Source organism: Protopterus annectens, chromosome 1.part1 (genome assembly GCF_019279795.1).
Source record: "Protopterus annectens isolate FY-2018-M chromosome 1.part1, PAN1.0, whole genome shotgun sequence".
NCBI lineage: Eukaryota > Metazoa > Chordata > Ceratodontiformes > Protopteridae > Protopterus > Protopterus annectens.
This window is the reverse complement of record NC_056726.1, coordinates 55,534,756-55,561,164: the sequence shown is the minus strand read 5'-3', so window position 1 is coordinate 55,561,164 and position 26,409 is coordinate 55,534,756. Positions and strand designations below refer to the sequence as shown.

The 26,409-nt window shown below is 39.8% G+C and overlaps 1 protein-coding gene across 6 annotated transcripts in view; it reads right to left on the bottom strand.

The window, feature by feature from the left end:
- LOC122803862 (testis development related protein) overlaps window positions 1-26,409 on the bottom strand; it is a 1,047,168-nt gene that overhangs the window by 580,724 nt on the left and 440,035 nt on the right. The window contains exon 1 of one of the 6 annotated variants that reach the window (XM_044073545.1): window positions 22,822-23,090. The exons of the other annotated variants lie outside the window; for them this stretch is intronic. Within the exon in view, the coding sequence (XP_043929480.1) occupies window positions 22,822-23,013 (192 nt within the window). The 5' untranslated portion in view covers window positions 23,014-23,090. Of the gene's footprint in view, window positions 1-22,821; window positions 23,091-26,409 lie in introns of those variants that run through there. 6 annotated transcript variants of the gene reach the window in all.

The window sequence follows — 26,409 nt, the reverse complement described above, 5'->3', positions numbered from 1 at the left end:
GGAGCAAGAAAAAGTTTCCCCAACGGGGTACTTCGCTTTAAATTGAAGACTTCGGTTCTGAAACTTGAAAACAAAAATTTCAGGAGTCGGCCAACTGGCACTTGCGAACTGCATCTGCTTCGGGCACCGCATGGCAAGAAAGACTGATGTAATGGCATTGGCTGCATGTTTTATACCCCTGACGACCTGACGTCATGGAAGAAGGGACAGCAACCGACACAGGACCCAAGACTTTGTTAATCAGGTTGACTGAGGGCAACCTGCCAGCAGATTACCCAAATGTAATGACTGCAACAGTGAAACACGAAGAACATCTCCTCCTGTAGCAGCTACTGGCTCCTTGCATCTAGCTCCTGGTTCAGGTCGCACAGTTGAATCAATTGCGTTGCCAACAGTTGCAGACCCAGCAGCTCCTCTCTCAGTCTTGGGTAGTGCAGCCTTAACATCATCAATCCCACCTGCAGAAGCCGGCTCAACTCTAGTGGTATGTAGCCAACAGAAAATATTCCCCTTCTTAAAATCGGAAAAGTCCCTTTCAAGTTTCTTTTCTTTTGCTGTTGCAAGCATAACTCAAAAGCAGATAAATTGTTGAAAAGGTTATCAAGCCTGGACTGAAAAAACTCAGCACTAAACTTTTTATTAATCTCCTTTTGCACAGTTTCAACCAAAGCTATCAACTCATTTTCCAAGGGCTGAAAGAGATCAATCAGAAGACGGATGCAATTAAAAATTAATTCAATATTGAGCACTTGCCACCTTCTTAATAACTCGGGATATGTTGTTCCATAAGTGGGCATACAGAAAACCCTCAATCCTTGAGGAACAATTTTATAATGCAGGCACACCTCCAAGTGCAAGCATTGCCACTGGAGTCTTAAGTTTAAATAAGTTCACTTCATGTTCCTTAAACCTTGTAGAAAAAGTTTCTACCTCCAAAGGAATCTGAAGAAGTCTTATGTTATATACCGACAAAAGTGCTAAATAAATTTTTGGTTTTTTGGGTTCAAGCATCCGTGTATCAGTTTTCATTTGTCTAGACTGGTTTTATGTGTTTTATTGGCTGGTTTTGGTCTAGTTACTGGGACTCTGATACGGCTGGACTGTACATTATGAGTGACTTTGTTCGGGTTGCATTGTACATTATGAGGCCCTCTCTTTGGGTTAGAAAGTACATTATGAGGGACTCATTTAGGGTTGGATAGTACACAAGAGTCTACTGGGACTGGACAGTACATTATGAGGGAATCTCTTAGGGTTGGATAGCACGTTATAAGGGACTCAGGGTTGAACAGTACATTATGAGGAACTCTGTTAGGGGCTGGAATATTTTTTGTTTGGTACTATTTCTCTTGCTCACTGGTCTGTTCTTATTTGTTCCTAATATTTTTGAGGAAAACAATGAACATTTACTTCCCATATGTTCTGTACTACAAAGGGTAAAACAATGAGGGAACAGGTATGTATAATGGCAGGAAAAAGAGCCATCTTGCTGGGAGGAAGCACCTTGCTGCTGTTGTCATCTTCTTCTACTTGTCCTATTTCATTTGAATTAGTTCATTTCAAGGCTGCTGCTGCTACCCAGTCTGTTTACAGCAAATATGCCATTTTTTCATAAAGCAACTTGTATGGTACCTCTGCAATGATGTGTGACAGTTTTGTCTTTCATTTTGCGTTCTTTTACTTCTTTCTGCTACATATTACAGATTATGACAATGTGTTTCAAGACAAAATAGCTCATCTAAAAGGGCATTCACTTCAATAATTATACTTCGATATCTTCTGAAAATATCTGTGTCCTATGTCAAGCATGTCCTCTAATTAAAGAGCCAGAGTCAGGAACTCAAAACTGAGTATTTATGTCATTATATCTATTTTGCCACATGCAAACCCGGTCTCTGTTGATATTATGACCTTACACAATTTCTTCTGAAAGCAGTTATCATTTATTTATTGGCATTTAATTACCAGGAAAGTCCGACTGGGAAGAAGACTATTTTCAGCGGAGGCCCAGAGACAAAAGTTCATAATTAATACAAAACATTTTAAGAACAATAATTTTACAATCTTAAAAAAAAAGGGTAAAGTACAGTGGAGTTATAACATCCTTTGATGCTATGCTCTTGCTTATGAGGTGCACTATGCAGAAGGCTTTCTTATCACTGTGGAAACTTGGTGGTCACAGTTCAGACTGCTACCAGCCTGTGTTCCCAAGTCTCGCACTACCGGGTTGGAACTTGGGGAGGGAGGACTTTCAATACTGTAATCTGTAGGGAATTCCATTTTGCCACAGGGAATAATAATGCATTTTTTGCATTTAGTTTTAGAACATGGCTTTGGCACCAATCGCTTGTGTTATCCCTTCTTGTAATATGTTGACATAGCTGTGAGACTCCATTGCTCCCAGTTTGCAATCATCAGCGAACTTGGTGAGCCAAAGCCCATCTACTTTGGCATCTATTTCTCAGAAGTCCAGGCCAAACAGTAAGGAGCCTAGCACAGACCCCTGTGGTACTTCACTGGTGACAGGTCTACTGGTGGAGGTGAAGTCACCAATTCTGACAGTGTGTGTTCTGTCGGTGAGCCAAATGGCTACCAATCTAGTAACATAAGGGTTAATCCCCATCTGGGAGAGTTTCCCAATGATGCTAGAGTGAGGAATTGTGTCAAAAGCCTTGGCAAGGTCAAGATAGGCTGTGTGCACTGTTTTACCTTTGTCCATGGCTTTGGTGACATTCTCAAGACGTCCACCAGGTTTAATAAGCATGATCTACCCTTAAAATAGCCAAACTGGGCTGGTTCCAGTGTTTGTAGGTTACCTATGCCCTTGTTGACAAGGCCCATGACAATTCTTTCCAAGGCCTTGGAGATGAGGCTCTTTAGATTTATGGGTCTGTAGTTCCCAGGGTCAGCTGATAGCTGCCCTTTGTGCAGGGAGATTATTGTTGCTGTTCTCCATTCTGCAGGAACATAGCCAGTTCTCAAGCTATGCTTAAAGAAAACGCCAAGTGGGTCCACTAGGTCTTGTTTTACATTGTTTAGTAAACAGCCTGGGATATTATCTGATCCCATTGAGGCCGTATGTCTGGCATGGGGGAATGCAGAGATGTCCTGTTCTCTAGAGATACTAGTCGGAGGGCTGGTGTCAGACATACTTTGGGATATGGTAGGTGGGATGGGGGGGGGGTGAAGTTTGCGCTGAATCTGTCAGCTAGCAGGTTGGCGATATATTTCATTGTAGTAAGAGTGATCCCATCTAAAACCAGTTCTGCACATAGCTGGGCATTCCCTTTTAGACTTCAGATGTAGTTAAAGAATGCCTTATGATTATCCTTGGCTAGGGATGCAATTTTAGTTTTGTAATTTGCTTTAGAAGCCTTTACAAGATTCAGAATTTCTTGTTTAGACTTAGGAGAGAAGTCTTCCTCTGCAGAGTGATATCCCACTTGCTTTTGGACAACACTTTCTTCCTCTTGTTATATAATCTATTTATATTTAAAAGTCCACAATGGTGGCTTGTTTGTACAGGAAGACCTGATTTTGATCCGGTCAGGTACAGCAGTGTTTATGCAGTTGCTTAAGTGTTTGTACAGGGCATTTGTGTACACTTTTGCATAGTGATCACGGATGTCTGCAACTGTGGATGGTATGAAGCTTTTTATGCCATTGCTTAGTACGCTGTAGTTAGCTTTGGTGAAGTTTTTTATAATTTTTGTTCCTGTGAGGATGTCCGTTCCAGTAGTTACTTCAAACAAGATTGATTTCTGACCTAACCAGGGAGGGCATCATGCATGGGGAAGTACAGTGACCCCATGTTGGCGAGTACTACTTCCAAAACATTAGAACCCCTAGTGGGGGTGCAGACTATACGTTCCAGACCATTTATGTTAAACCCAAGGAACCTCTGGGCAAGTGTGTTTTTGCTCTTGCATGCCCCCCCCCCCAGTCTGTGGAAGGAGTGTTGAAATCTCCCATGACTAAAGTGTTGGGTTGTATGGCGAGGGAATCCAGTAAATCGAGGTAGGTGGTGTGCTTATCCTGGTTCATGGTGGGTATCTACAGCTAGCAATGCTGTGGTATGGTACTTTCCCAATAGTTAATTGGACATGGAGTAGTTTGAGACAATCATGCTGCTTGACCAGTCTCTATTTAGTTTTAATGAAGATGGATACACATCCACCTTTGGCTCTTTCATGTTCATTTTGAGGTCTGAATATGTGGAAGTCATTGTAGCCTTGCACAGTCGGGGTGCTCTCAGTGGCCTTGAACCATGGTTCAAGGTGTGGAGTGCTTCGAGACTGTGCAGTTTGGTGTTTAAACTCCTAGCATTAAACAGCATGATCCTGAGTTTGTCTCCATTAGATTTTGTTACACTAGAAAATTTGTTGTTTTGACATTGCCTAAAAAGGCACTATGGGGGAGGCAAGGGCTTTTGCCAGTATCCATAACTTGGGGGGGGGGGCTGGTGGACATCTCTAGCAAAGCAGCAAGGTCTGTCTACAATATCTTCCCAGCTGAGAGATACAGGATCCCCCTGGACTGATACCAGAAGCTGAGCCAATTGCTTAAGTCAATCAATTTTTGTTTATATAGTGGCATCATCCTTGGTGAGGGGAGGATACTGTTTACAGCTAGGGATATACCTGCTGGAACACATAATCAGAGAGTTCCATCATGTATCTCTTCATATTGTCCAAAAAGGTACGTCTCCAGTCATTCATTGCAACATGGACTATGACAGAGTCACAACAGTACGTTTTGTTGAGTGACTTGAGTGCATGCTTGATTTGTCAGATCCTGGCACCCGATATGCAGCTGACCCTGACATTCTCCTTGTCCAGTCTGGTGAGTGGGATATTCATGTGTCTCACTACTCTGTCAGAAATATTAGGTAAGCAAATGGCTTTAACTAAGGACATGATTTTTTTTTGAGCTGAGACACAGTATCTGAATTGCCTAGACATAGTAAGGTCTTAAGTTTAATTCTGTTGGCTGCCTAAAAAATCAATTACTAGGAAATGAAAATCAAAATCTAAACTAACTGTATTTGAAGTAGTGAATATTATTAAACATAAAGAAGTGGAAAATGATGCAGAATGATGTTCAAGGGGAAGAGGACTGAGGTTTAAGGGAAGGCAATAACTCAGCAATGTATGTAATGCTGGAATGATAATTATCAAAAAGAAAAGAAAATATATATGAAGTATAAAGTATGTAAATGGAAAAAAATAATACAATTGTTTTCTTTTCTTTTAATTTATGTTACAACATATAAAATTTAAAAATATATGGTAAACCACAAATGGGAAAGCAAAGCAACAAACAGGAGAAACAATAACAGCAAGTCAAAACAAGGCATAAGCACGATTAAAAAGAAGGTCTTTAGGGACCTTTAAAAGCCAGCCAGGCTGGGGGACTCCCTCACCCAGTGGAGGGAGAGGTTTCAGACTCACAGGCCAAATGAGATAAAATCTATGCTCCCGATGTCTCCAGATTTGATTTTAGAATCTGCAACAACTCAGGTAAGCTTGCTGACAGCAGCTAAGGGATAGAGAAACTAACAGTCCAGGTGCACCTTTTGACTGAATAACCCAAATCCTGTAGAGCATTGTAACAGTAGAGCCATAAAGGTAATACAAGACTCAAATGGCAGCCACTATAGTTTGTGCAGAATTGGAGTACTCCATTGGCAACTTAAAAATATCTGTGTGTAACTGGGTTGTGAATTTCTACACCAGCTGTGATTCATCTAGTTCGGTATTATGAAGCCCCAGGTAAAGCATTTACAGTAAACAAGAGTGACTGCGGGAATATCATGAAAAGACTGATGCTAGCAGCATTCTTAAGATGTCATATTGTCTACAAATTTGAAGACTAAAGTCTCCATTTAAATGCCAGACTTTAAACGGGATTTTCTCAATAAACTAAGTAATAAAAACATTAATTTATTATTTGCCTCGTGATGGCACTACACATTTAAAGCATAAGATTTTTTTTTTTGCTTAATTTTCTTTGCTTGTAGAATGACAGAAAAGCTCTAAAATGCATTACACAGCATCAATTCCCTATGGCTTCCGAAGGACTGGATACCCCATTCTCCGAGGCTAACTCAATTACTTCCTTCAGCAAAGCCAATCAGCTTCTCCCATAAATTGCTTGGATTGACTTGAAGGTATGTCAGAAGGTTTCATTTCTGCTGATACTGCTATGCAATAAGGCTGATGCATAAGAATGCACAGAAAGGAGGGGTAGACTAGCTAAGATGAGAGAAATTATCTTAATAATGGCACCTTAAATGCAAAGTAAAATAATGCGAATGGGAAGCAAAAACAGAAGATATGAGTAAATATTTTCTCAGTTTGTACACTTTACGTTCTTCCACCTTCACTTACCTACTGTCCATTTTTCTATTTATATGATGATTTCTTGACAATGCTTATCTTGCATCTGTGACCTTATCTATTGTAATGTGTCTTGGCTGTGGCTGAAATGGATCCATTAGGGTCAGTTCACTACCCTACTTAACAAATGTAATAATTAAACAAGTAAACGAGTTTATGGCAGTAACAAGGAGCCCAGCAGAAGTCACATCAGTTAAGAAAGCAGTACAGCAATCAGAATGATGTCAGAAATATTAGTTTGAGCCGAAAGAGGAATCACCTGCAAAAACTCCATTTTAAAGTACCATGTGCAACTCAGGAGAATAACGTACAGGATGGTGCATAACCCACATAAAAACAGACTAGTACAGTAACAAATGCTAAAAGGGGATAGCTGCAAAACTTCAGTGAATCCTAGAATAACTGTAAAATTACTAAAATTAAGTTTGCAGCCATAAGTAATATTGCTTATATAATTTCATCATTTAACCACTGACAGTTTTACTGTAAGAAACATAAAGCTAGAACAGCACAATCCTCAATGTATTCTTGTGTGTTAAAATGTTAATAAAACTAATGTGGTAGGTAGAAAAAACAAACAAAAAAAAAAAAAAAAAAAAAAAGGCCAGGCTGTATGGTACCCAATCAAACCAAAAAAAAACAAAACTTTACCCTCAGTTGTGTGTGTGTGTGTGTGGGGGGGGGGGGGTTAGGTCATACACATATGATCAAAAGGCCAAATGTCCACAGCTCTTAACCTCTTAGTGTAGAAAATCTGGGCAAACCCTAAAATAATAGGGAAGGGGGGGTTAATGCCCCAATATAGGGACAGAGTTTAAATACTGCTCTTACAAACTTAGAAAGTTGTTAGAAAAGACTGTGCGTTAGGATGCATTTTTTCTGAAGGATATAAAGTCTGAAACTCAAATGCCTGTCATTGTTTAGTGACTTCCATTCCATTCACATTGACCTGCCAGAAAACAACAAATATTATGAGCAACAGACCAAAAATATGAGGGAAAACGCTGGACATTCTGTGAAAATCTGGACAGCTGAGAGGTATGCAAATGCCATCTGCTGCAGAAAATTTCTTCCCTGGACCAGAGTGGTACAACAGAAACAGTGTGCACCATTGGCTTTCTCCACACAACAGTTTTATGTGTGCTCGAACATTAAATCATGCCTGAAAATGTCACTGCTTCTGAAAACCTCTTTGCTACCTTACACTTTTAGATACAGTACATATTCTACCAATCCAATGGCATTAATTGTATTGCCAAATGCAGCAGAAATTATGATTTAGAAGTTATTTTTTCATAGCTTCGTGTAAATCGAGTCATTTATCTAGACCATGAATCTTTAAGCACCTAGACCACATCCCGCATCATTTCATAAGGATATGTCAAAGGTGAACCAGTGCAGAAGAGAAAGAGGGCTCTAAACCAATAGAATAATCAGAATTTCTAATTATACTTCAGATGCCCAGAAGGAATTCTGGCAAACACTAAAATATACTTCATTCACTCACATTATAATACACAATGGAGCACTAAGCATTTATATGAAACAAACATTTGTGACATCTTCATTTTGGCTACTGCAAACCATAGATGAAATAAAAAGGGCCTTTATCCTTGCAGGAGTAGCTACTACTCTGCAGTAATTAATGAACCTGCATCTGTTTTCCAGCACACTCTGTGGTGATACAGTGTCAACACTTCAACAGAAAACTAGCAGTCCAAGAAATTATGAACCAAAGTAACATGTAGGAACCTTTAAATGTCCTCTTTTTTTTTGAATAAGAACTATTTAAATGAGTGTAATTGGGACCTTACAACTTCAGAGGCAGATTACAAAGGAAACTGACTACATCCATAACCCCATTTTCCCATTTTTGCACATGGGGTCTGTGTGTCACTTCAACAGTGACAATTATTTAGAGCCAATGTTTACACTACCGGGTGGCTAGCCCTGCAGCGGTAGTTTATCCACACCACACACTTGCATACACACTAACATCTATGGCCAATTCTGAGTGCCCAATCCACCTACTGCATGTTTTTGGAATGTGGGAGGACACCAAAGCACCTGGACGAAACCTACGCAAACACAGAGAGGACATGCAGACTCCACACAGAAGGCAGCCTAGCTGGGAATCGAACCAGGGAACTTCTTGCTGTGATGCAGCAAGTCTATCTGCTGTCCCACTGTGCTGCCCACTGCATCGCTGTGCTCATACTCCGGAAATAACCCACACTATTATCATTTTAAGGTGTGAATCTTAAATGTTTGCCTAGCCAGTATGTTGTAGAAAGTTTGAACATCATGCTAGCATACTCTTTAACGTTTAAATGGATGCAACTGTAAAACACCAAACCAAGAACAATTTCTACAGCATAAGATTTCAGCCCTTCAGCTATTGCCAACCTTATCTGACAGAATACATACATTTTCCAATACAATACAAGTATCTCCTAGGCTTATCTAAATCAAAGAGAAAACAGGCAAACATTTAAGTGGACACTCGGTCTGTTCTCATGCTCTAAATGGTTTAACAGTTGCTACACAAAACTGATACTTTTCCATAAAAAATCAGTATAACCGAGACATCACAAAGATACCTTGGAAATGGGAAATAGCACTGCTAGTTATAATAAAAATTAACCAAACATTTAAACTAAGCATGAATGATTATGACACTGACATTGCTTGGCCTTTTAAAAATGTATTGTTACAACTGCAGCAACTAAATACATTTACATTTTAAACAAAGTTTATATCACAAAAATATTCAACTTTTTCATCAAAATTTAATGACTGCTGTAATAATGCCACTGAATAATTAAGAAACTTCACACTTCTCAAAACCAAGGTGGAATCCTTCAAAGCCCCCGGGCCAGTGGAAAATATGGCCCAAACTGCAGAATCCTTTACAGACGCATTCTATGGACACCTACAGGAATGCATGGATTGTGCTATCCCAAATAAAGCCAAGACTCACTCCTCCAAAAGCAGGAGACCTGTCTGGTGGACCCTGGCCATAAATAAGCTATACAACAGAAGGAGGAAGCTACTACATGATGGAGCAAAATCCCAAAAAGGGAAGGCATCTCTGATCAGTACTAGCAAGAAACTACGATCCCTCATAAAATCATCTAAGGCCAGCTTCGAAAGAAAAATTGCAGAAGATGCTAAAGATAATCGCACAAGATGCTAAAGATAATTACAACTTGGACCGAACCACAAAAGGAGTGGGAGTATCGATATTCATCAAAGATACCCACACCTCCAGGTTGGTGGCAAAGCACGAAGCATCAGAGACTATCCATGTGCAACTAACAGTGGGTAAAACTGCCTTCCAGTTTATAGCCTGCTACAGACCACCCTCCCAAACCCAAGAACCCCACTCAGCCTTCCTGAGAACACTGGAAAATATGAAGGTCTCTCCAAACACCATTATATTGGGCGACTTCAACTACCCAAACATAGACTGGGAGCATTACTCTAGCTCCAACACCCTAGCCCAAAGGTTCCTAGAATTTATAAACTCAAATGCTATGGAACAACTTGTTACCACTCCCACAAGAGGGAAAACATACTGGACCTGATCATCACCAACATGGGGACTCTATGCTCCAGACCAGAATTGTATCCCTCACTGGTAAGATCAGACCATAAACTAATCTCACTGGATATTCACATCCCGACCCCACCCCCAGCCCAGAAAACCACAGTGAAAAACTTCTCTAAAGCAAATTTCACACTCCTCAAAACCGAGGTGGAATCCTTCAAAGCCCCCGGGCCTGTGGAAAATACAGCCCAGACCGCAGAATCCTTTATAAAACGCATTCTATGAACACCTTCAGGAATGCATGGATCATGCGATCCCAAATAAAACCAAGACCCAATCCTCCAAAGGCAGACGTCCTGTCTGGTGGACCCCAGCCATAAACAAACTATACAATAGAAGGAGGAAGCTACTAAATGATAGAGCAAAATCCCAAAAAGGGAAGGCATCACTGATCAGTATTAGCAAAAAACTACAGCCACTCATAAAATTGTCTAAGGCCAGCTTCGAGAGAAAAATTGCACAGGACACTAAAGATAATCACAAGGCTTTCTTTAGTTATGTTAGGAACTTGGGTGGTAATTCCCAGATATGCTCAGAATTAGTCCAAAATGACAAAAAATACACCGAACCCACAGACATTGCCAACATCCTAGCTGACAGGTTCAGTGCAAACTTCTCCCCCACCCCTCCCCACCAAAAGGGCAAATATCTATCCCAGCAGAGTGCTGCCCCCCTGACATCTCAGATGCTCAGGTAAGAGCCGCCCTCTCCAAAGCAAAAAACACAGCACCAATGGGACCAGACGGTGTCCCGGGCTGCGTCCTACATGAACCCCAAGAAGAGCTAAACCCAAACATAAAACTACTGTTCCATCTCAGCCTTACTACAGGATATGTACCCAAAGAGTGGCATACAGCAACAGTGGTCCCTCTCCATAAAGGTGGTGCCTCAACAGATCCTGGAAACTATCGCCCCATAAACCTGACTAGCTTGGTATGCAAAGCTATGGAAAGGATCATCATGGACCTCATAAATAAAGATATTGGGGACCTACAGACACTGGATCCTACCCAGTTCGGCTTTGTTAAGGGCAGATCCTGCCTCTTAAACCTGGTTGATTTCTTTGAAACAGTCACCAAGGCCATTGACGAGGGGAAGGTGGTCCACACAGCCTACCTGGACCTCGCAAAAGCCTTAGATACAATACCCCACTCAGGCATTATAGATAAGCTCACCAGCTTAAATATAAACCCCTATGTCACTAGATGGATTGCAAACTGGCTCAAGGACAGAACCCACACAGTTAGAATTGCTGGAGCCATGTCAGACTCCAAACCAGTTACAAGTGGTGTCCCACAAGGCTCAGTCCTGGGACCTCTCTTGTTCGGTATATATTTCTTGGAGGTACAGGCCAACACGGAAGGACTGTGGCTGACCAAGTTCGCAGATGACTGCAAACTGGGCGCCATAATCGACTCTCCAGCCGACACAAGCATCCTCCAAAAGGGCCTCATAGAAACAGACAACTGGTGCCAGAGCCATGGCCTCAAGCTAAATGCCAAAAAGTGTATAGTCATCCCTTTGGCAAAACAACAATTGCCCACAAATTACCACATAGGTGGTAATCCATTAAGTACAGAAGAAGTAATTAGGGACCTGGGGACCCAAGTTGATAGCAATCTCTCATTTGACAACCACATGGCCAAAGTGGTTAGAAAAACATTTTATATAGCCCACCTAATCATGAAGGAATTCACATCTAGATCAGGGGAGGTCATCGTGCCTCTTTACTCATCCCTCATCAGGCCCATAATTGAGTACAATGCCCCTTTTGGGATGTACCTTACCAGACACCTGCAGCAACTGGAAAGACCCCAAAAGTACCTCACCAAGAGGATCAAAGGGCTCAAACAGATGCCATATGCTGCCCGGTTAAAGAAACTCCAGCTCTACTCAGTGGCATACCGCCTGTTCAGACGCGATCTGTGCCTGACATAAAAAGCCATGTCCAACCCGGAATTAATGGACATACTGCACCTCAGAAAATCCAAATCCCATCAAGCTACGCGCTCGAGAGACTTGAACCTCAGCACTGAAATAAATAGGACATGCTGGAGGGACGGATTCATAACCCAGAGGCTCCCTTCACTCTGGAATAAAATCCCAGTCCAGGTTAGGCAGAGTCCCTCATTGACTCTCTTCAAGAGGAATCTTGATGAGTGGATGGGAGATCATAGGTTTACCCCGGGTATCACTTCTGTGTCACTGTTAGACAGAGGCACAGTATACTAACCTCGAAAAAGGGCATAGCAAAATAAATTTAAAATGGGTGGCAAAAGCCAAACACATTCTGGCTAGGCTTATAAATGCCGTAGGGCAGATAGCCTAGTATGAACCTATGAACAAGGCCTTCTTTAGTTATGTCAGGAAGCTGGGTGGCAACTCCCAAATATGCTCTGAGTTAGTGCAAAATGACAAAAAATACACTGAACCCACAGACATTGCCAGCATCCTGGCAGACAGGTTCAGTGCAAACTTCTCTCCCCCTTCCCCCCCAAAAGAGCAAATGTCTATCCTGACAGAGTGTAGCCTCCCTGACATCACAGATGCACAGTTGAGAGCTGCCCTCTCCAAAGCAAAAAACACAGCATCAATGGGACCGGACGGTGTCCCAGGCTGCGTCTTACATGACTCCAAGAAGAACTGAACCCTCACATAAAGTCACTGTTCAATCTCAGCCTTACTACAGGATATGTACCCAAGGAATGGCATACAGCAACAGTGGCCCCACTCCACAAAGGTGGTGCTACAACGGACCCCGGAAACCATCACCCTATAAGCCTGACTAGCCTGGTCTGCAAAGCTATGGAGCGTATCATCATGGAACTCATAAACAAAGACATTGGGAACCTCCAGACACTGAATCCTACCCAATTCGGCTTTGTTAAGGGCAGATCTGGCTTCTTGAACCTGGTTGACTTCTTTGAAACAGTCACCAAGGCCATAGATGAAGGGAAGGTAGTCCACACAGCCTACCTAGACCTCGCAAAAGCCTTCGACACAATACCCCACTTGGGCATCATAAATAAGCTCACCAGCTTAAATATCAACCCCTATGTCACAAGATGGGTTGCAAACTGGCTCAGGGATAGAACCCACATGATCAGAATTGCAGGTGCCATGTCAGACTCTAAACCAGTTACAAGTGGCGTCCCACAAGGCTCAGTCCTGGGACCTCTCTTGTTTGGTATATATTTCTCTGAGGCACAGGCTAACACGGGAGGACTATGGCTAACCAAGTTCTCAGATGACTGCAAACTGGGTGCCATAATCGACTTTCCAACTGACACAAGCATCCTCCAAAAGGGTCTCACAGAGACGGATAACTGGTGCCAGAGCCATGGCCTAAAGCTAAATGCCAAAAAATGCATAGTCATCCCCTTTGGGAAAAACAAAGTGCCCACAAATTACCACATAGGTGGTAATCCATTAAGTACAGAAGAAGTAATTAGGGATTTGGGGACCCAAGTAGATAGTAATCTCTCCTTTGACAATCACACTGCCAAAGTGGTTAGAAAGACCTTCTATATAGCCCACCTTATCACGAAGGGGTTCACATCTAGATCAAGAGAGGTCATTGTGTCCCTCTACTCATCACTCATCAGGCCCATAATTGAATACAATGCTCCATTTGGGATGTACCTTACCTGACACCTGCAGCAACTGGAAAGACCCCAAAAGTACCTCACCAAGAGGATCATGGGACTCAAACAGATGCCCTATGCAGTTCAACTAAAGAAACTCCAGCTCTACTCAGTTGGTTACCGCCTATTCAGAGGCGATCTGTGCCTGACATATAAAGCTATGTCCAACCCAGAATTAATGGACATGTTCCACCTCAGGAAATCCAAATTCCCTAGAGCTACATGCTCCAGGGACTTAAACCTCAGCACAGAAATAAACAGGACATGCTGGAGGGACAGATTCATATCCCAGAGGCTCCCCTCACTCTGGAACAAAATCCCAATCCATGTTAGGCAGAGCCTCTCACTGACCCTCTTCAAGAGAAATCTAGACAAGTGGATGGGAGATCATAAGTTTACCCCTGGGATCTCTTCTGTGTCCCTGCTAGACAGAGGCACAGTAAACTAACCTTAAAAGGGCTATCTTCTGTGATCTACTATACAGAGGCACAGTCAACTAATCTAAAAGGGCGGCGAAAGCCAAACACACTCTGGCTAGGCTTATAAATGTCCTAGGGCAGATAGCCTAGTATCAACCTATGAACCTATAAAAAGATTACAACTATATATACCCAAAAGGATTAATGGAGGCTGCTAGAATGATGACATGACTTCACTGCCTAGATATAATCTTCAATCAGTATACAGAAGTCACAAGACTTTCTGCAGTTCTATCTTTCTAATGGTTTGCAAAGAGACTATGGTAACTTCCTACTTTTGGCTGTCTCTGAAAACAGTATCATCAGAGTCGGACAATGGACCAACATCCTCCACCCAAAGTCACTCCAGCATCCCACTCCCTTTACTTGGCTGTCTCTACCCAATTACCATAACACTGTTCCAACCTGTCCATATGCATACTATATTCTTTACTTTTAGAATCATCACAGAGGTTCAGATTTCATATAAAACTTTTATTTCAAATTTTACAGCACAGCCGTTTGATAAACAAATCATTCTTGAATTTAAAACAGACTTAGCATGAGCATCAGTAAATTTCTCTGTCCTTGAAGCTCACATTCATTGAAATTACACTGAAACTCAGACTCATTCATAATGCATCTGGCCAGGCTGACTTAGCGTACCTTAGGCCCTGGGTTGTTTTCAAATCATGGGCTCGCTGCACACATTTTTAAGATTATGCATAAATGCATTTGTTCTTTGATTCACATTCCTGATTGTATTGGATTATATTCCTTGTTTAATGGATTAAATTATATTCCTTGTTTAATGGAACATTTGTTAGAGTTTTTTTAATTTTGTAGTTCTGAATATTTTTCCAGTAAGCAGTGAAAAAGTATGAAACAATAGTGATTACTGTGCAGGGAAGTAACTTATTCACACAGACAAGACAAATGAAGGCTGCAGAACACAAATTTTGTGCTACAAGAAGCAGCCCTTTAACAGTTCATTACCTTACTCATCTGAAACAAGTGCTAGGCAAACTGTTGTAGCCCAAAACACAAGGCATTCACACATCTGTACCGTCAAAAAAACAAGTTGAATTAAAACTCTATTCCTAGTCTAAAATATTAACTTTAAACTCATAGACTTTGTGCTGCCCAGTTTCTTCACAGCCAAATAATACACACACTGTCAACAACAAAAAAACAAAAATTTACTACAATCAATTTTCTTCCTTTACACCATAAGTACTCTGGTTCATGGGTAGTTACTAGACTCGAAGTCTAGGACACCACTGGAGAGATGAACGCACATTTCTAGTTGCCCCAAAGTACTGTCTGGTTAGATGACTTGCTCAAGGACAGGTATATAAATATGAGGCAAAATCAGAGATGTTCTGCAAAACTGAAGACAAGAGCAGACTAGTCTAAATCACTTAAAAGGTGAGAGAGTAACACACAATGCATCAGCATGCAACCGGTCTACTTTGTGTGGGAAAAGAACTCTCAACCCTCTGCACCAAAGACAAATGACACGTGTCATATGTTGAACACTGACATGGACTATGAATCACGAAACTAACTCTATGGCTGACATTCACAGGCTGTAATCCTCAGTGACTTACAAAAAAAAAAAGCTAAAGGAGGCCTGGCAGTTGGTGTGGAGGATTAAGGCTCTTGCTACACAACACTTAAGGTTCAGGGTTTGACTCTGAGCAAAGTCACTTAACTATAGACACATGCACACACACACACACACACACACACACACACACACACACACACACACACACACACACACACACACACACACACACACACACACACACACACACACAATGTTCATATTCTGCATATCCACTTACTTGCCAGAAATTATTTATACTCTGCATATAGGTTCATAGATTCATAGGTTGGTATTAGGCTATCAGCTCTACGGCCTATACAAGCCTTGCCATAACAATTCCCTGGCTATTTCTTCCCACACTATTTACTTCCCTGGACCCCTGTCTAGCAGGGCGACTGCTGTGATTCCCGGGGTGAATTTCCTTTCTCATCATATGCAATATGCAAATCCATTCTGCAGCTGTATCAAACTCTCTGCATATCTCTGCTCCATTCTGCGGAATCAAGCTGTTCATAATCTTCCGGTACATCCCTGATGCTGTTTGCACAGATCAAATCTCCTGCACGTGTTCTGATGAGATCTTATTTCTGATTCATTCATGCGTTGGATGTGCTGATGTACTCTCCTGCTCGTACATCCAGATGTTGAGGCTTTTCTTTCTGGTTTAAAAATGAAACTGAGTGGAGCACGCATTTTCATTTTCTATTTTTTTATTTAAGGAGGACTGGCGTAATTTTTAACCAGGACAACAACCCCCTAGCAGCACTTAGGCACATGCTTAGGTTACCTTGTGCTGGATCTAGATCTGAGTATCAGTATATCTTTGTCAATGTTGACTGTGAATTTTTGTACATGTACAGGTCCATCTCCTAAACAACCTTTTAAGGTACATTTGAAAGTTATACATTGGAAAATGAAGTTGCTTTAACAAATTTTGTTCATCCTAAGAAATGTATATTCAGACATTGCTCAGCTACAGTTACCAATTTTAGGCAGCTAGCCATTTGTGCCTGAGAATTCATAACTTACACAATGACTCAGTCTTTCAGGATGTCTGTACAAATGTTAACTCATTCACTCCACAGTAGCTCAGTAACTTTCTAAGCAGGAACTGAAGTTCATCCTGAATCCCACCCCCGAAAATCATCTTCTACAACCTGAAAGAAGTGATCATAACTCATGAACCACAGCAACACACAGATCTTCACAGTCATACTAGGTGGATGTTCCATCTCATAATTCTGATTTTATAACTGGAAATAACCTCAGATTTTAGGCAAATTTGTTGGATCTTTTTGAAAACAAGGAATAATCTCAATAACCATGTAAGAAGGGATAATTAATAGGGCATATAAAATACTGCATGATAACTATAAGAATCATTCAGAGGAGGTTAGAAGAGATTGGTGGGAGAGAGACTGGAAAAGCAATTTACAAGAAAACAATGGGAAGGCATACATCTGGCTCCCCAGTATGCAACAAAGTCCAGAAGGGTTAGGATCTTTGTTTAGAAGTGTTTGCATGAATATTTTTATACCGTAAACATACTTCAAAGACATTTTTCTTAGGTGGACAGCAAATGTTGGAGGTATGATGGAGTAGAAAGAGGTAACTGGGAACATATGTTTTGGGAGTGTAATGAGTTGGCAGATTTTAAACATTCCCTACTAATTACTCTATCAGAAATATCAGGTGAGCAAAGCAAATGGCTGTAAGTACGGAAAGTATTCTTTTGAGCTGGGATAGAGGATCTCAGTTGCCTTGACATAACAATAAGACCTTATTACGTTTAATTCTCTTGGCTTCCAAAAAAAAAATACTAGAAAATGGAAATCAAAGTATGCACCAACTGTATTTGAGGTATTGAATATTATAAAAGGGATAAAAGAACTGGAAGCGGGATCTTCATAAAAAGAGGAGGAACAACTTACATAGCAGTAAATGGAAACTGTGAGAACAAAACACAAGAAATAATGTTCAGGAGGAGGAGTGAGGTTGGACAGATGGCAGGAATTCAGCTATTTTTATAATGTTGAACTGACGATAGTCATCATCATCATCTTCTTTCGGCTGTTCCCGTTATGGGTCGCCACAGCAGATCACCTGTTTCCATTTCTTCCTGTCCTCTGCATCTTGCTCTGTCACACCAACCACCTGTATGTCCTCTCTCACCATATCTTTACACCTTATCTTAGGTCTTCCTCTTTTCCTGTTACCTGGTAGCTTCATCCTTAGCATCTTTTTCCCAATATACTCAGCATCCCTCCTCAGCACATGTCCAAACCAACGTAATCGTGCCTCTCTGGCTTTGTCTCCAAACCTTCCAACCTGGGCTGACCCTCTAATATACTTATTCCTAATCCTGTCCACCCTCGTCATACCCAGTGCAAATCTTAAAATCTTTAATTCTGCCACATCCAGCTCAAACTCCTGCCTTTTTGTCAGTGCCACTGTCTCCAACCCATATAACATAGCTGGTCTCACTACCCTCTTGTAGACCTTCCCTTTCACTCTTACTGGTACTCGTCATCACAAATCACTCCTGACACTCTTCTCCATCCACTCCATCCTGCCTGTACTCTTTTCTTCACCTCTCGTCCACACTCATCGTTACTCTGAACTATTGACCCCAAGTATTTAAACTCATCCACCTTCGCCACCTCTACTCCTTGCATCCTCACCATTCCTCTATCCTCCCTCTCATTCACACACATATATTCTGTCTTAGTCCTGCTGACCTTCATTCCTCTTCTCTCTAGAGCATATCGTCATCTCTCCAGGGTCTCCTCCACCTGTTCCCTACTCTCACTACAGATCGGAACTGATGATAGTAGCAAAGAAAATATACGTGATGCATATTGTATTTAAATGTAAAAATGTTACAATGGTTTGTTTTCTTTTCTGTTAATGTATGTCTATGTCTTAAGTGATAATTTAATAAGGTTGTTAAAAAATATGACAAATATATGCTTCATAAGCTGACACACAAACTGTTGCATCTCCACTGATATCTAACAATACTGTCCATGGAGTGTGTGATGCTTGGTAATCCTGGTACTATAATAATATTCCACATTTAATAGTATAAAATTATGAACAAACAACTGTATACTCACTTCTGTTCATCTAAAACACTGCAGGTTGATGTACTTTCAATGATTCCTTTAATGCGTTTTCAGTTGTCACACAGAGTCATGTACAACAAACATTACAGCAGTTACAACCAAAAATAATAAAATATGCCAAATTTCATATCCATGCTATATAAAAATATTAATATATTTTGTTTCCCTGAGACTAAAAGTTACATAGCTTGTGTAACTTTTTCTCATGACCTCATCTGTTCCCTTCTGCTGAGCACTTGTATCATTTTCTCTGTCGATAAAATACTAACACAGATAATAAAAATACCATATTTTGTACATTGTTGTGCCAAAGTTGTATCTATTTTTGACAATGTCTATAACTCCACATTCGTAAAAACTGTACAATTTAAACACACGTGGAACCTTGAACCAAACTTTATTTTACTATACTTTGTAAAGGAGTTATTAGAAAAATAGCATTTTTTTAAATAATTTGCATTTATTAACTGGGATACAATACTAATCGACATGGACCTTTAAGATTCACCTGGAAATACTGATAGGCTAAGGGACTTGTTCAGTGACACAGTAAGCCTTTTATAAAATATACAAACTACCTCAATCACTGTTACAGATAAACACAATATTTTCATTTCTCTGATGTCCAAAATCACACATCCTGTGCAACCTTCATTAAAACATCTTCATCTCTACCCTAATATCTGACTTTCACATCATTTTCAGTCAGTAAAATATCCATTCAAATATTGAAAAACACCACATTTCATATATCATTGTACAAAAGAAGGTATTACATCTTCACTGCTGCCAATAACTAATTCCATATTCATGTAAGCTTATTGCCTCATGGCAGCCTGGACCAAGGTCCCGTCTACCACACAAAATAAGAGTTATTATTGTAATTATTACTGAAATATGTACATTTGTATAACCATTTAAATAAATGGTTATATCTTCATTTCCATTTGGGGAAAACACAGTGATCTGATGTGACATCACAGGAGTTCAGTATACATAACAATTACTGAACAATGAAAAAAAAACTTAAGTATAATATGAAACTATAATGTCAAATTAGTTCACATTTCACAGCCATATAAAATATATGGCCAGAAATGATTCAATTTTGTGCTGTGCCTAAAATGCTCTATTTTAGTTTCAGAAACCTCCCTGACTACCAAATGAATAATAATAAATACATGACGGTATTATGATTATTAAAATGAGAATATGACCCAGTATGAAAAATTCATTTTATCCCAGCTACTCTGCTGGCATTCTGTTTAATGTTTTTATTATTTAAGTTTTGTTGTTTTTTAAACAGATCAGGGTTTTTACACAGCTACATTAAAAGTAAGGTACTGACTTGAAAGGGAGAAGGAAACATAACATACTTTAATATAAATTTAGCTATGTGAAACAGGTTTCTTAACCTGAACTGATAACACAATAACAATATGCAGAACACTTACAAATTCTGACTAGAAAACAGCTTTACGCAGGTACAATGATGCAGTCCTTGACCAAATCAACTGCGGTTCAAAATTCATACGTAAGCTCAATTTTCACTTAACCAAAATTAAAATCAGCAAGCAGAAGTTGAATGTCTGAAGTAGCTTGCAAACATCAAAGGTAATACAAATTGCATCTATACTGCAACAACACAAGTGAAGTATTAGGGGCTGGAAGAATCGAACAAGAGTTATTATAAGTGACCCAACTGACTGGCTCAGACTACATGTGATCAGAAGTGGTTGCTTGGCATTATAATAGCTCAAATGCAGCGGATAACTTCAGCTGCCAACATGTGGACACCATTACACTTTACTTTATACATACTGTGCTTACTGATGCAGTACAGTGTGGAATGCAATTTCAGTGACAAATGTTCAAAAGAGGGTCTAACAAATGTACAAGAACATCTTTGATATTACAACAATCTGAATACTTGAGCGTTGTGAGAGGAACATGCAACTACACAGCAGTACAGAAAAAGAGTTACTTTAAAAAATGGAATCATAGCAATTATTTTCAAATTTACATTTCTGCTTCATTACCCACTTTGAAATGTGTAAAAAGACTTATCTCTCTACTTATTTTGTTGCTATTTAATGGCATTGAGGGAATGCATGCAGACAAGAAACTGATAGGCCAGCATCTCTTTTTGCACTTTGGTGTCAGCAACTTTGTGCTTTAATCAATGCATGGCGTTATCAAGTTAAGCTCTTAAACAGATTTTTACAGACCATCTGCTGTGTAGTTTGCTTTGTTAAGGCTACTTATCTTAGATGTGGCTACATTTCCCCTATTCACTTCAGTGTCCCAGTCAAATAATGCTCCTACAGTCTAACTGATGCTGTGACAATAAACAAAAGAAAATATTACACTTTACAGAAACCCAAAACTGGGAGACTGCAGTATTGTGTACATGAAGGAATAAGGCAGGAATGGCTCAGTTTTGGGTCTTCGCCTATTTGGCATCTATTTCTCAGACTTTCAGGCCAACACTTCTAGCCTACAGTTAACATGTTTGCAGAGAACTGTAAAATAGGTATTCTAATTTGATCTTCAAATGACTCACAATTACTCCAACAAATTTTTAGACATTGTTAACTGGTTCAAGGGAGATGGTCTCATATCTATATAAAAATGTAGTGTAGTTCATTTGGTAAATAAAACAGTTTTACTCGCCATATAGGTGATGCAGCCCTCCAATCAGACACTGTTATAAGGGATGTACGCTCTCATTGATAATACCTTATCATTTCAACATCATGTCTCCACAGTAGTTCAGAAAGTCATTTATCTGGTTCATCTCATTTCAAAAGCCATCGCCACTAGATCCAAAGAAGTCTTAATTCCTCTTTACAAGTTATCTTATCAGACCGGTTATTAAATATAATGCAACTTTTGGCATGTATTGGTGTAAATATATCACACAACTTGAGAGACCTCAGAGATCAATAACTAAAAAGATCAGCGACCTCAAATATCTTAATCAAAAGAAACTGACAGCCACTTCTCTGTTCTCAGTCTCTTACAGACTTATCTGTGGAGCTCTGTACCTAGCCTTTTGAACCAAGATCTAGCCCTATTTGACCTCTTATTCCATCACAGAACTGATGGTACCCCAAACACTTGTTTAAAGGAACTAAACCATCGCAGATAAATAAGACAGGTTGGTGTAATAGATTTGTATTCCAATGTATCCTGCAGCTCTGGGACAGACTTCTACAAGATGTCAAGCAAAGAAGAACTCTTGCAACCCTTCAAGGTAAAGTAGATAACTGGATGGACAGTCTCAAATTGTCCCCCAGTCTATCTAGTCTTTCTTGCCCTCGAGACTAGGGGGAACTTTTATTTTATTTATTTATTTAACATTTGTTTATCGGGAAAGTCCGACTTGGAATGAAGCCAATTTTCAGCGGACGCCTGTGGAGAAATGCTCCAGACGTATGTCTTTGTAACGTGGGAGGAAACCGGAGCACCTGGAGGAAATCCACATGAACGCAGGGAGGAAATGCAGACTCTGCACAGAAGGCACCTCAGCTGAGAATCGAACTGGGGAACCTTTTGCTATGAGGCGACAACACTGCCGCTGCACCACTGAATACCTTTTTTTGGCTAGGCTTGTAATGGTCTGCAGACGGACTATCTAGTACATACCTATGAACCTATTAACACAAATCATGTTTTCTTTCTATGTGGGACTCTTGTATACGTTTGATAACTGGGTTGTGGAATGATCCAAAATAGACTCTTTTCAGATGGCACCAATGCACAAGACAAATGCAAAGATAAAAGAGAGAGAGCAGGCAAAGAAGTAATTATTCTACTACATTCAAAATGGGACACATACAAGAAATGCATAATATATGTTATGAAATTTATATGCATCACTCATTGGACACAAAGATCTTCTACATGTGTTCAACAACTTGAAAAGTGAGTTTTAGCTTAACTTTACTATGTTTTCTGGTCTGACAACTCACCTTTCCCAGGCTGTGTGAAGAGTTAAAACCCATATCAGATGAACATGGCAAGTGGCTGAGAAGGTTAAATTTGTGATAAACAGCTGAATTACTGATATTTTGAATACAAGATGGCTGCCAAGGATGACAAACGTACTGGAACAAACAGGGAAGGTAACAATGGCCCTTCCCACATCTTCCGTTATGTAGCATTTCCTTCTCATGCTTCAGTCTTTGTTTTTATCCTTCTGCTTTCAGTCCCTGCATCAGAACTGCATTGCAGCATTAGTTTTCTTGTCAATTTCCACTTGAATTATGCTACACTTCCCCATGTTTCTGTGAATGTGAAATATTATTCAGTTAAAAAAAACAAACAAACTTTGAAGTGTATCCTCTAATCTTTTCCTTTGAAGAATTTTTTATCATTGTGCACAATTTGTTAGCAAGTCTGACAGATTAATAAAATTATGCATTATCCAGCACAGTACGTTGAGGTGTTAACTGCAATATTGTTTTACCCTTCTGCAAGTGCTAAAGCATTTTCTGTAAAGTGCTACATAAAAGAAGTGATTAAATTGTCAATAAAAAAAGAGTTATTGAGGTCTGAGGGTGAAGCTGTACAGCCGACCATAGAGGAAGTCTCAGTGGAGCAAGGCATTAGTTAGATGCTACATGTCTAGAGACAGTTTGAGTCAATGGTGAGGGGACAACATCTTTGAGGAACATGACCTACTGCCAAGCATCATGTCTGGTCTTCTGCTGCATGCTGCCTGTAGTAGACATAAACTTAGGAACAATGCTAACACATGATTATAGGGTCCAAAAGATGCCTATCTATATACACCTTTTAAGCAGACCCACTTAAAACTTTGTGCCACCTTTTATGACCACTTAGTAGTGCTTACCACCCACATGAAACAGGGCTGTCCATAATCTTGGTGTAAGTTTGCTACTACCCATGCAATCAACATGACTAGCCTTAAAGTCAGACAAAGTAGTGCTCTCCTAGACTTGTAAGGGCAAGTTATTCCATAGGCTGGGAATAAATTACTTTCCTTGACTAGTACTGGTAACTTATTCCACAAGATGGAAACAAATTGATTTAGGAACATAACCCTCCACAGAGTCTTGTTTATTTCTTGGTTTAAATTTAGATCCCTACTATAGGTGTTTGTTGATGGTCTCTTTTATGGCACAATAAGCGAGACACGGGTCACCTTGGAGCAGCCATTAGGTTAGTATTAGAAGAGTTAAGCTAATCAATCAGGTTAGTTGAAGGATTTAAAGTGTTTAATTTTTGGAGATAAAATCACTGGAGATGTTCCAGATGAGTGCAATATTCTTAGATTTGTACATATTGTGGAGAGCACTGTAATAAATGATGGGTCAGATTTGTACAGTGGTACAATGACTTCTCTGGATCTTGAAGTTATTCCCTTGGAAATTAATTGGGTCAGATAGAAGGATTTCTGTACTAGGGTGGAAACATAGTGATCGAATGAGAGTGAGTTGCCCATATAAGTACTTTCAGAATTATTTTTAAATAGCTAATAACCCTTGTGGGCTATTTTAAGCCTAGCTAGCTTCCCTTTTAAAGGTGCAAGCAAAATCCTGTACGTTGTGTCTTTGAGGTAAAAGCATCTTAACCATTATGCCAACCCCTATAATGGGTGTGATAGATTAATATCAGTTATCTCATGATCATAACTGGCTGAAGAGAAGCATAACTTATAACAAATGAGGTAGGAACAGATCTTTTTGCTGACCACTTCTATGCTGTAATTTTTTGCATTTAGCCTGAGACCATTTTCGGTGCACTCAGTATATACATATTCTAGCCTTTACTGGAGCAGTTTAATATCCGGATGAGGGGATAACAGTGCCATGCCTGCAGTCATCACAAAACTTGGTCAACCAGACTTCAGAGTGGAATAAATATGGTACTAAAAGATTTCCAAAGGGGCTTTTTCCTTCTCTGAAGGAAACAAATTCTGCCTAAGTAGGCCAGTTTGTCCAGAAATGTTTTGAATGTCATTTGAAAGTTCTCCATCTAATACCTATGAATTCTATTAAAGCACCTATCCGTTGTCTATCATTTTTGGCTTACCAAACTTGATTTCTAATGTAAAAATATATTTCCATTCTTCACCTTTTCACATATAACTTTACATTCCTCTTAGGTCAGCTTCAAGCCAAAATAATGTAATTGTTTTTCCAATTCTTTTATCATTTCTACCATCCATACTTTTTCTTATTCAGTAGTACACCATCATCTGCATATGACACAATTACCAGTATTATAATTTTTAGACTATATTCTCACTAAGCAGACTAATGGACAGAAATGATCCTAACAGCAGCTGTTAACATAACAAAAAAATGATACATACCTAGCACCTTTGTTGAGCTCCATTCTTTGTGTACTTCGACAACCATTTAGTAACATAATGAATGCACTCTGTTGCTTCATGTAATTCTGTACAAATTATTATTACTTAGTTCCTCATTAATGAAAACAGTTAAACACACAATCACTACATACTACTTTATTCAGGCTTACTGGAGGACTTGGTCATCTCTCCAAGCCTTGCTCCTGGTGTCTCCTGTTACAGGAAACCTCTTCAATTGCAAAGAGAAAAAATAAGGTAATTCTTGTTTACCTGTATTTCACACTTTTGCCATTTACATATAAGTATACCATTGTTCTTCTTTCGGCTTTTCCCGGTTAGGGGTCGCCACAGCGGAACGCCAGTCCGCTAATGATTAGCAATTGATTTTTATGGCGCCGAGGTGCCAGTCCAATGCCCAACCTTCAATGAAGGCACGCCCATTCACAATTGTCTTTCGAACGCCACTCAACTGTGGGAGGACATGCAGACTCCACACAGAAGATGCTCCAGCAGAGAATCGAACGGGAGAAGCTCTTGCTGTGAGACGACACTACCACTGCACCATCGCGGCTTTCATATAAGCATACCATTATTAACTCTAAACCACTTTATTCATTGCATTATCTGTTTACCACAAATTTGTTCAAATATATTATGCAGCCATCTGCAGTGCATTCAGACGAGTCTGAATCAACGTTCATGAGCATCCAAAAGTGATTTTATCCATAAATGTCTATAATGTCTGCAGATTACTGTGAATCATGGAGAAGTGCAATAGGGTAATTTATGTACAAAATGTGTAAATGGACCTGAATTTTAGTGGAAAAGTTGAATACTGCCATATCAACATACCATTATTTGAGTAAGGTGGCAAATGTCTTAGGAAACCACAAAAATCTTACAGTAAGAAAATAATAAAAATATTATAATTTAATACAAAGCACTTAAAATGTGTACCATTAGTGAGTTAAATTTAAGGAATGTTGCAGTACAGCAGCAGTGGGAACAATTAATGACCACAGAGAAAAATCATTACTTCGGCATCATTTAGTGATTGCAGATACATGGTAGAAATGCAGTCATTACATTGTGGAAGTACTGCAGTGGCAAGGATGTTTTGTTGGCTTAATGTAAATCTGTCTGCACTAGGAGCTTTCTGGCTGTCACTGATATTTGAAAAATGATATAAATACATGACAATGGTAGGAGCAGGGGGAAG